The sequence below is a fragment of the Chrysoperla carnea genome, chromosome 3, assembly GCF_905475395.1.
Source record: "Chrysoperla carnea chromosome 3, inChrCarn1.1, whole genome shotgun sequence".
Taxonomy (NCBI): domain Eukaryota; kingdom Metazoa; phylum Arthropoda; class Insecta; order Neuroptera; family Chrysopidae; genus Chrysoperla; species Chrysoperla carnea.
The window spans coordinates 35270010-35281067 of record NC_058339.1 but is presented as its reverse complement, the minus strand read 5'-3'; the positions used below and the strand labels follow the sequence as shown (position 1 = coordinate 35281067).

Sequence of the window (11058 nt, the reverse complement as noted above, 5' to 3'; positions counted from 1 at the left end):
TTATAATTTATTTTTTTGTATATTAGGCTCGATAAAAATTTAAAAATAATAATTAAAAAAATAAAAAAGCTTTATATATCACATTTTTGCAAAATGTACAAAAACAGATTTTAAACTTGAGCACATTATTTTTTCGCTATAATAAATATTTTATAACATTTTTTTTCTTTTGTTTTTATTGAGAATACTTTTTTATGCTTACAAGCATTTTGTTTATAAAGACTTGTAGAAATTTTAAATTTAAAGATCTTTTAGATCTATAAAGTTTGGCGATTGTGTGATTGAAAAGTTTGAACAAAAACGAAATGCAAATCTATTTTTTAAGTAAGTTGATTTTTATAGAAAAATAGTGCTGAATCTAATTTCTATTAAAAGTATATTTTTTAAATAAAAATGTCGAAAAGTTCAAATTTTGTCTTCATGTAAACTATGTCCACGTAGCCATTGTTTAATAATAACCATAATTTGAAATTTTTCGATTTGAACGCCTTTACATGTAGACATACTTGGAAAATAGCGTAAAAGGATCATTTTCTCCTTCTTTACTCCATAAGCATTGCCACCTGTACCGGAGTATAAAATTGTTTTCATTCGTAAAAGAGGACTCAAATTTAATTTTGTAAATGTTTTGATTCGGTCGGGTTCCCCTTTTTTATCTAGGTTTGTCATCTTTGCTGAATTAGATAGTGGTGATATTCAAGACATTTAAACAATTTGCAACTTAATGTTACTATTGATAGAATGGCATAGAATTCGAAGCTGATAAAGTATAATTCAATTTTGATTTCAGTTGCATTATCTAAACAATCGCCATCAATAATAACAATTTAATTAATTTGAAAAGTATTTTTAATAACAAAACACGAAAAAAAAGTAATAGCTGTTTAATAATTTTTTCAAAATGTGAAAAAAAAAATGAGCAGCGACAACAGAAGCTTTTTATACAAAAAAATATTTATTGTATTTAATTTATGTTTAAATGTAATTTTTTGTTTTTGATTCGATATCAAAACCTGATAAGCTTATTTACTGTGTATTTTTTTGTTTCAATTATGGATCTTATAATTACTACTATTACTATATAGCCACAGTAAAAAGTCGTCTCAATTATTTTTACATGATTCAATCACCATTTTTACATAACGTAACGTTTCATGAAAGTTTAGTGCTCGAAGTAAAGTAAATTTTCCTGCTATTATCAGTCAATTATTCACTTTATGTACGTGCTTTTTTTTAAATTTTAGACCAAAGTTAGGATATTTCATGAAATTTTACATATGTAAAATGGGATTGTTTTCCAAAAAAAGTTGTACTATACTATTTTTTATTAACAGTAGATAATTCGCATTTTTTTAAAGCTTGAACTTCTTGTTCTAACACAAACAAATGTGTTTCAATTTAAAGAAGTTATTAACAAGTATGTAGAAGCCATATTTGAAATGTGACATTTTACTGTGTATATAAATAAGCATTCTTAGAATTAGACACCATATTTTTGTACAATTTCAAGTAAATTTTGAATTTATCTGATTTAATTTTCATTAAGAAAAATCTTAACGTAATTTACTTAAAATGATGTTAAATATTGGGTCTGAATATATATTATTATTTAATTTTTCTTTATGTGAAGTAATAATAATCGATAAGAGAAAATCATGGCAAAGAAATCACAATTATACGTGACTATTGTAATTTAAAAAAATTTTCCAGTTACAAAACAAACTCAGTAAACATTTTTTTATATAAAAAGTATTTTTATTTATTTAGTATGCAGATAATTCAAAAATAATCATTTTAATGCCGCATTTGGAATTCGAAAGTTTTCGTTTCGTTTGTTTTTTTACAGTTTTTCCTAGTTACGGGCATAAGAAAAGTAATGTTGTCGTCTGTTGCAAACACTAACTGAAACAACAATATTGGTTAAATACTCAAATAATACTGAAATATACTGACCTTGCGAAAAACCTTTTGTGTTTTTTTTTTTTTTATCCATGAACCAATTTTGCTCACCCAAACAAAGATTTTTGTTTCGAAATTTTAGAATATTTTTCAATATGCAGTGAAAATTCATCACTTAATGGCTTTCCTCGATTCATTTAAAAATTATTAACTTGTAAAAGCGCATGATTATTTTTGAAATATTTCTATTTCTATTTCACAGTTGATTCGAAAGATATTTTTAATTCAAGCCGCAATTCATCTCTGAGGTGGAATTAAAAATCAATATCTTCACTTGCTGGCAAGTGAAAATAAGGAATAATTATTTTGCAAATAGAAACAAAAAGTAATCAAAAATAATAAGACATCAGATAATGAAGAAATTTACATATAGCCAATATCTAGAGATTTAGAGTATTAGCCTGAAAAGCCGTTCGTTAAAAAAATGAAGATTACGCCACTTCTAGAAAGTATAGATAGGTTTTACCTTACAAAGAACCAAAGATTTAAAAAAAACTTGAGTGAAATCGAAATTAAAAATGTTTAACATTCCCGCCATATTTTATCTTAATCTCATAGAAAAAAAGGTATAATTGAATAAAATTACTAAATAATAGAAAAAGATCGTGTTTAAAATAAATTTTTGATAATTTACGTTTATTTTTTACATTAACTTTGTTTACATTACTGAGTTTCAAAAACTGGAAAAAATATGAAATACGAACAAAAAGACTGAATTACAAAAAATTCCAATAGTAACGTTTAAATGTAATATTTTTAATAATATGCTTTTGTTACGATGATTAAATAATGGGGCAATAGTTTCTGTATTGCGCGTATAATAATTAATAAAAACAAACAAACCGTATTGTTGTAAATAAGAATAATTTTAAAACAAAAATATTATGGTTTTATTATTTATTTACATGATTTTATTTTAAAATTTAGAATTGTGTTGTTGCTTAAAAAAAAGTTGATTTTTTGTTGTCAATATATTATTCCATCGATACACTTCAAAATAAAGTGAACTTTCGTTAACTTCGAGTCAAAGATATGGTTATAATAAATAAATAAATTCGAGATTTGGATAAGCGAAAAAAAACTATAAATGACATTAATTGCCAGTTCCATCAATATAGAAAATTACTACGAAAAAATAAAATATGAGAGTCAAATTATTATAGCTCTTACAATTTGGGAGAAACCACTGTTAGTTGTTAGTTATGTTTCGAATGTAATTTTATACGTTCAGTGATTTTCAGATGATAAGTGTCACAAAATAGTATCCAAATAATTTTCGTAGGTATAAAATGAATACATTCAGATTCTCTCTCTAAAAGATACCAAATTTAATTTACGAAGTAATCTCTTTTGAGCTTTAAAAAAATAAGACTTTAAGGATAATACATCTTATAGTTTTAGGTTACATACAGAAACAAATTTCCACCAAATAAACTTGCACAATCGCATGGGTTTGCAAACTTAATCTTAACTAACGGGTTTGCAAACTTAATCTTAACCATAAGCACGGGGACTAAGGGTAAAAGAATCATTTATTGAAATTTTTTAAAGAAAATGACTGCTCAGTTGAAGATATACCGGAAACGTAATTTTAAAAGACGCATAACTGATTAAAATACACGGATTTCTGATTCGGAATCAATTTGATAAAAATTAACTTTTTGACCAAACATAATCAAATTTTGATACAAATCATTAATCCAAAAAATCGGGAGTGTTTCGGTAGATAGTGTTTATTTCGAAATTTGCAATATTTTCTGCACGTAACCCAGTGTTTTTTAAGAAACAATTTTTAAACCATGCTCATTAAGGAATTTAATGCTATAAAATGTAACTTTAGAGCATTCTTTTGAAGGGTCGGATTAAGGAATTTGTTGCGTAGACAGTTGAAAAATTATCCCGAATTCCTTACCAGACGTCCCCTATTTCATTGCTCTCATTGATGCGCACCGTTTTTGGATTTGAGAAGCTTGGAAATTTATGAATTAAAAAATATAGATACCCAGGCGACACACAAAATCAATTTTTAAAACTGAAAAAAAAAACCAATCAATTTAAAACGGCACAAGTTATATAGAACTGCATTAAAAAAAACTCGGGAAAATATCCTTAAACAAAACATCTTTTAAGATACGAGGTACGTTTTCGAGCTCGTATTTACTTACGAACATGTAATTAATAGGTACTAATTTTTATTGTCTTATTCAAAGTATGTCAAAGTATGTAAAAGATAATTTTTATTTCGAAAATTTTATGCAACAACATAATTTTCACATAAACACACACTTTATAATAATTTACAGAAAAAGTGCCTTTTTTACGAGAAAAATAATTTTTGTGTGTACCTAAAACACACATCACAGAAATTTAGTTTGGAAGTGATAATTATTATAAATATTGTGGATTCGTATAATAATATATTTGAAGATGGTTATTATTACTAAAAAAACAATTTAAGTTAAGAAATTTATTTTTTTAAATTTTTATTTTCAAATGATCGTTTTTGTCACACACAAAATTTTCTTTTTGTTTAATTCGTTATTTTCAATAATTTAAAACGGTAATAATTATATAATTGTTTCTTTATGAACAAATCACATACGCTGATTAAGTGTGAAGTCATTAATAATATAATTATTTTCAACGTGTCGTCTGATGCACACATTTTTTGTAAAAGGTTCGTTTTTTAATATTTGCTACCCTAATTGCACTATTTACTTTCCGTAATATTTTTCAGTAATGGACAAAATATGAAGGTAAGTCAAAAAGTTCGAAAATTTAGAAATACATAATATTGAAATGAAGTTTCATCTCTTAGCTTATACATATTTTAATTGGTATCAAAACTCAATCCTTAATTTATTTTAAATTGTACAAAATTTGATTGAACTAGTAGTCCATTCTTTCCATAAATGCTTTTAGGTTGAAGCTTTTCTTGGGGCTTCGTTTTAGTGAGCCAAAAACATTTTTTATTTGGAAAAAAATAACGTATTCTTTCCGGAAATTCTTAATTGAGCCACACGCATGTAATTGCGTGTTATTATTAAAAAAATGTAAAAAATGTTTTTCTGAAATTAATGCAAGACATATTCGCCGGCACTCCGAATGTCTGTCGTCCGAAACTCTGAAAATTTCAATATTTGGGGTGCAAACCTGTACACAACTTTACAAAATATAATTGATACGAATAATTAATAAATAAAAATTTATTTTTTTTTAAATGTTTACAATTTAACAGCGTAATACGTACTTAGAAAAAAAATATTTCGATGTTCGATTTTACTTTTATTGGAACAAAAAATAAGGTAACACAATATTATTAAGAACTGAAATATATTTATTAATAAAAAATCATAAATAAACTTGTCATTTTCCTATCTTTTATACAAGTAATTTAAAAAAATTATCTTCGTGATATTCAAATTCCCAAAAAACAAAATATTTATTTTAATTTGTACATTTATACCAATGGCCGTTAAAGATTTTATTTAGATAGAAAAAACATCATTTGGGACGACTCGCGCGCCATATATATCAAGTTGCCGGGAATACTACATTTCTAGCGGTTTTTGATATTTTGCACGCTTTATGTTGACTTTGAAAAAGATTAATAGAGTATAAAACACATTTAATGAGACAAATGAAGCATTTTCTAATTCTGTCATTCTCATTCTCTTTTATCTATTGCGTTCTAAATATTCGCTCTCAATTCAAGTTGAATTGGTGCATCGTTTACAATGATTTTATCCTTAAACACACAAATTGTTATTTTTCGAAGTAAACGTAAATGAAAATAGAATTAGGTAAAACTTTTGATTAAAGAAATCATAACAATAAGCATATGACTTTGATATTTTCTCCGGATGGGTATCAATACGTTACGGCCATTAATTAGTACTTATTTTAACATACAAAAAACAAAAAGTTTTTTAAAATTGTATCTAATTAAAAAAAAAAATTATAAAATACATAAAAATACAATAATTTACTCTTTTTCTAAAAAAAAAAAAAAAAAATGAAAAACAAAAACGCACTATATTAAAAACGAGTGTATTACACTAATAAATTGTAATTGTTTGTGTGTATGAATGTGTGTGAGTGTTGTTAAATCGTTTCAATACGACAGGCAATTTATTTATATTTTTTTTTTGAAATTGAAAAGTTTTACAAATAATAAGAATAACAAAAAAAAGAAAAAGAAAAGAAAAGAAGTATTTATTGTAATAATAATAATAGCTTAATTTATTAAGTTCATTATTGTATTTTCATAAAACATTATTTTAAACAACGATCGAAATACACGGATCCTATATAACCTCCTCGCATCGCTTTTTGGACGTTTTGTTCGAACAAGCGTCTATTATTTGTCAATACTTCGGCTGCTTCTTTGTTTAATGGATCTTCTGGATTTGGTTCCTGAAAATTTTTAATTCAATTATTACTCTACGAAACAGTAACATAATTGTATAAGTTTTTTATTAAACTTTGTATTATTTGGCGGAAAATCACGAATATTGAGCTTTCTTGGATTGTAAAAAATCGATCTATCAGATTTTTTTTACTTAGCAAGACTTAGCACTTCAAGGTTCTTGTGAAAATTATTGTGGTCAAACCCGCCTGCTCTCCAGGATTCTACATATCGTCGGCTTATATGGAAAACCTTGTATTTTAAAATATTTTAATGTGATTTTTAAATAGAAAACATTGTTTTTTTGTACGAGGTATCTCGTGAGTCGATGGACATAGATTAAGATATAATTATATACTTTTTCCCAAAACACAATAATTAAGAAGTGCACTATTAAATTTAACCAATAAAGAAAAGATATTGTTGAGTAAAGTAATTTAATATTTTATTAATTAATAGTTATTTACCATACTAGTGACATAACAGCATTATCAACGTACGTACGTCTGCGAAACTTGCACAACGAGTGCGTAGCACGAGTTGGACAACCGCAGAAGTACGTTAATAATGCGTTATCACACGTAAATCGTACAAAACTATCTACGCCTTTAAAATGTGAAAATAAACATTTATTATTATTTAAAATTTGTCATGGCTTATTTAGAAAATAAAAAAAGTTACTATAGTAGGGCGGTGATGAATTCATTATCGCACTAGGGCGATAAAGAACTATTTTCCCCACGCATACTAATTGCGAAAAGTACTTCTTTTCTCAAGACTGTAGATAAAAATTTTTGTATTGCTAACACAAATGTAATAAAAGGTTTGGATCAAAATGTCCCCCGATGCCTCTCACAACGCATTGCTTTTCTAATAATTGAAGACGCAGCTCTCTGAAGAGGATCTAGGTCGTCTCGTATGGACACAGCTGCAACCATAATACAAGAGATATGACCTAATTCAAAATATTTGATGGCTACAGATCCATCCACAAGAGACTCCTCAGAGAGATACGTCTTCAATTCTTAGAAGAGCTATAATGTGTTGTGAGGCAGCAGAGGAAGGGGGCATTTTGATCCAAACTTTTAATTACATTTTTATTAAAATACCTTTTTCCAAACTGAGCCGATTTGAAAGATCATCGTCAATTTTTAGTTTTTTTCGGGTACTGAACTCTAAATTTGCACTTGAAACATAGCTAAGAACACTATACATTAAATTGCCTTTTTTAAGTTCGGGCGGTAATAAAAATACATTCAGAATATATTTTGAATTAAACCAAAAATGATTAAACGTAGGAAAATTGAAACCTTAATTTTTTGGAAGATGTAAATAAAGATTAACAGAATTGGCATTCCTAGAAATCCAATGTCATAAAATTTCGGTTATTTAAAAACAAAACTTACCAAAAACAAATATTGTAATCCATATACAATTGAGTTGATCGTCAGGACTGGTTTCCAATCCTCACGTAGAATATTAAGGCAAACATTACCATCTAAATCGATATTTGGATGATAGACTTGAGTTTCACATTTAACTTTGGGTGGTTCATGTGGATAATTTGGACCCACTTTAAAACTGAATACAAATCTACCCGACCTATAAAAACCCTGCACACAAAATCATAAAATACATTTTCATTTAAGAAAGTTGAAATTCTTTAGAATTAATATATATCACGATTTAACTTAATTCGAGAGAATATTTCGAATTAAAATAAATTTTGATATTTTAAAGCAACAATGAACAAAAAAAATTAAACGATAAGTACCTCATCAGGACATATAACTAATTTGAATTGTAATAAATCATCTGGATCAGGAAATTCAGTGGAACATGTTTTAGGAAGATTTAACTCATTTATATCTAAAGAAGAAACAAATTAATAGTATGCTTAATCAAAATGTATCTTTTGTTGATATATTTATCGTTTTATTATTTACCTTTTGTGATTCGTAATTGAGCTGCAGATGCCTTTTTCTGATTACCAGTTCTAGGTGTTGCTTCTCCCTCTTTTTTTTGCTGCTTAAGTGAAAATAATTTAATCATTTCGAATAACTATAAAAAGAAAAAATGAAACATAAACGTTTCTAGAATTCACACTTTTGACAGACAATTGCAAGTTATTTTGACACAACGATTAATACTTCCTCATAATAAGATTTAATTCGATTGGAATTATATCTAAAGAGTTTTTTATCAGTATCGTACTAGGGATAATTTAAAGAGAAAACTTATTTAAATTCATGATAAATTTAAGCTGCCAACATAAATATTTTTTATTCTTAAACATAGCCCTCGTGGTCATGTTTGACCTTTGATATTTTGAAGTCTATTATTTATATCGTTGTACTTTCTTATACTCTGATCTAAGAAAATCTAAAACAACATAATTTTATAAAAGTTTATTATTATTGCTTACTATGAGTTTGGCAACGTTGAATATAGTTGGTAATACTGACAGTTTTGCAATTTCATATCTTTAGTACAATGCAATAATAGGGGGGTCCAATAATAGTAATAAACGTTTACTGTCATAAACACCATCAGTTCAGTTTTCGAGATATTTGAGAATAACTAATTAACTAATAAGTACAAGTAAAAGTTACAAATATTTCGAGTACGGAACCCCCAAACTCGCAAACTAAGAATACTCTAGCCCCATTAAATTACCCTTTTTCTTATAGCATTCTCCAAACTGAACCGATTTCGAAGACCATCGCTTTTATTAAGTTGTTTTAGGTACGGAATCCTAAACTCAACTTGAAACTTAGCTTAAAACACTCTCCATTCTTTTAAACAAAAAAAAAATCAGAATCAGTGCATCCGTTTAGGAGCTACGATGCCACAGACAGACACACACACATAGCGGTTAAACTTATAAAACTCCTCTTTTTGGTTCGGGGGTTACAAATTAAGTCAAATATAGGTGTAATAAAGAAACATTTGCTACACTCCTGGAATGTCTTCCGAAAACTAAAAAATGCAGAATTACATTACCTACAACTTATTTAAAGCCTTTTTTTGTATGGGTATTTGTTACGGGTTCGACCAGAAAAGTATTTTTTATAAAATCATTATAATCGAATGCCCGCCCTAAGAGATTTTAAAGTTCAAAACTTTTTAACAATATTTTTAAAATATCAATTTTCAATTCTTGTGTCTTTATTTCTAATTTAGACTGGAGTCCAAAACGATTAAAATTATTTGATTACATATTACTTACTTTTTCTAAGAACCCTTGAACGATAAATTGACACATTGTTGAAAAATTTACAATAACTTACATTTTTCCGTAAAAAATGATATGACATTTGGCATAGAATTAAATGATGAATCCATATTGGAGACTAATTTTTCTAATTAAAAAAATTACGTAATAATTAAACAGTAAAAAAAGTACCATTTCAGAAAAATTTCTCTCAAAAATATCAGTTTTTATAATTATGTTGAATAGTTATTTTTACAAAATTTGAACATCGGTTACTAGATAAATAATAAAATAATACAAAATAAATATTAATGCTTTATTTTTATTTAGCTAATTTTTTCAATATTATAAATAATATTACAATATTTTTTAAAAAGTCTTTCGATCAATAAGTATTGCCGCCATTTTTATTGTGTTATCTGCAACAATATATTTGTTTGGCAACAGGCTATGGGAGATAAAAATGTATGTACTGCACAACAACGATTCAATTGCTATTAAAAACTAATTAACTAAAACGTCAAGATAACAAATATTGCAATTCATGTGATAACAATCCAAATGAACTTTAACATAAACTTAATGATTCGCTTGACTATTTAAAAACAAACAGAAAAAATATATCTAGCTGGAAAAAGGGTCATTAACTACGATTTATGCGTCATCCATATCAAACTGTTAGGATTTCTTTACAAAAATTCGAGTCTAGTCCAATAATTTTCACTCACATTTTAATGGCAAATAGTACAAAATTTAAACGAAGTAAATAACATACAAATTAGTACTCTGAAGTCATAATATTTCGGATAAACCATAACGGTTGGGAATCTGATCACAATAAAAATTTAGTAGGTTCATCTCAGCTTAAATATTGCTGTTCGAAGAAATATAATCAGTTTGATTTACATGGAGCATGAGAAAAAGATCATTGGCCCTTTTCTAATCAGATATGGATTTAATGACGTAAACGATTACTTAAAAACAAAAAATGAAATAAAGATCGTGTGAATTAAGCTTCATATTATAATTATGGAAAAAAGAAGCGGCGCGTTTAAATAATCTTTTTTATTTACTAAGATCGCTGATTAGAGTCAACGATATTTAGAACTTTTTAAAATAAAAAACAATATATTTTTTTCTTACGCACTACATCAAAGTTTTATTAGGAACAAAAAAAATCGTTAAATCATATTTTTCTAAATAAAAGTGAATGTAAATTATCGCTCAACTTGTAAGCTATAGGCTAGAGTTATTTGAAAGGATTCCAACAATTAATGGAATTTCTTTAGTGGTGTCCTGATCACTATTTTTCGGGTTAGTTATAAATACTGGTCCTATTTTACATGAATGTCAATTTAAAAGTTTTTTGCAAGTTCTCTATTTAATACAATAAATTAAATAAACCGCTCACTTTTTGCTAAGACCTAGTGGAATGTGTTTCTTAGATGTCAAATATCAATCGTAAACTATGAGCTTG

At 26.7% G+C, this 11058-nt stretch overlaps 1 protein-coding gene across 1 annotated transcript; it reads right to left on the bottom strand.

Annotated features, from left to right (window-relative positions):
- Positions 1-5970: 5970 nt before the first annotated feature.
- LOC123295067 (NEDD8-conjugating enzyme Ubc12) lies at positions 5971-8506 on the bottom strand. The gene is made up of 4 exons (XM_044876281.1): positions 8314-8506; positions 8142-8236; positions 7774-7980; positions 5971-6375 (listed from the first exon to the last, which is right to left on the bottom strand). The coding sequence occupies exons 1-4, from the start codon at positions 8417-8419 to the stop codon at positions 6235-6237; spliced, it is 549 nt and encodes a 182-aa protein (XP_044732216.1). The 5' UTR covers positions 8420-8506; the 3' UTR covers positions 5971-6234.
- Between the last annotated feature and the right edge of the window lie 2552 nt (positions 8507-11058).

Bases quoted from the DNA above. Each gene is read 5' to 3' on its own strand.
- LOC123295067 (XM_044876281.1), bottom strand. From the start codon at position 8,419: ATGATTAAATTATTTTCACTTAAGCAGCAAAAAAAAGAGGGAGAAGCA. The intron at 7,981-8,141 runs GTACTTATCGTT...TTTTGTGTGCAG, and splicing joins TAGTTATATGTCCTGATGAG to GGTTTTTATAGGTCGGGTAG. The intron at 6,376-7,773 runs GTAAGTTTTGTT...AAAAATTTTCAG, and splicing joins GATTACAATATTTGTTTTTG to GAACCAAATCCAGAAGATCC.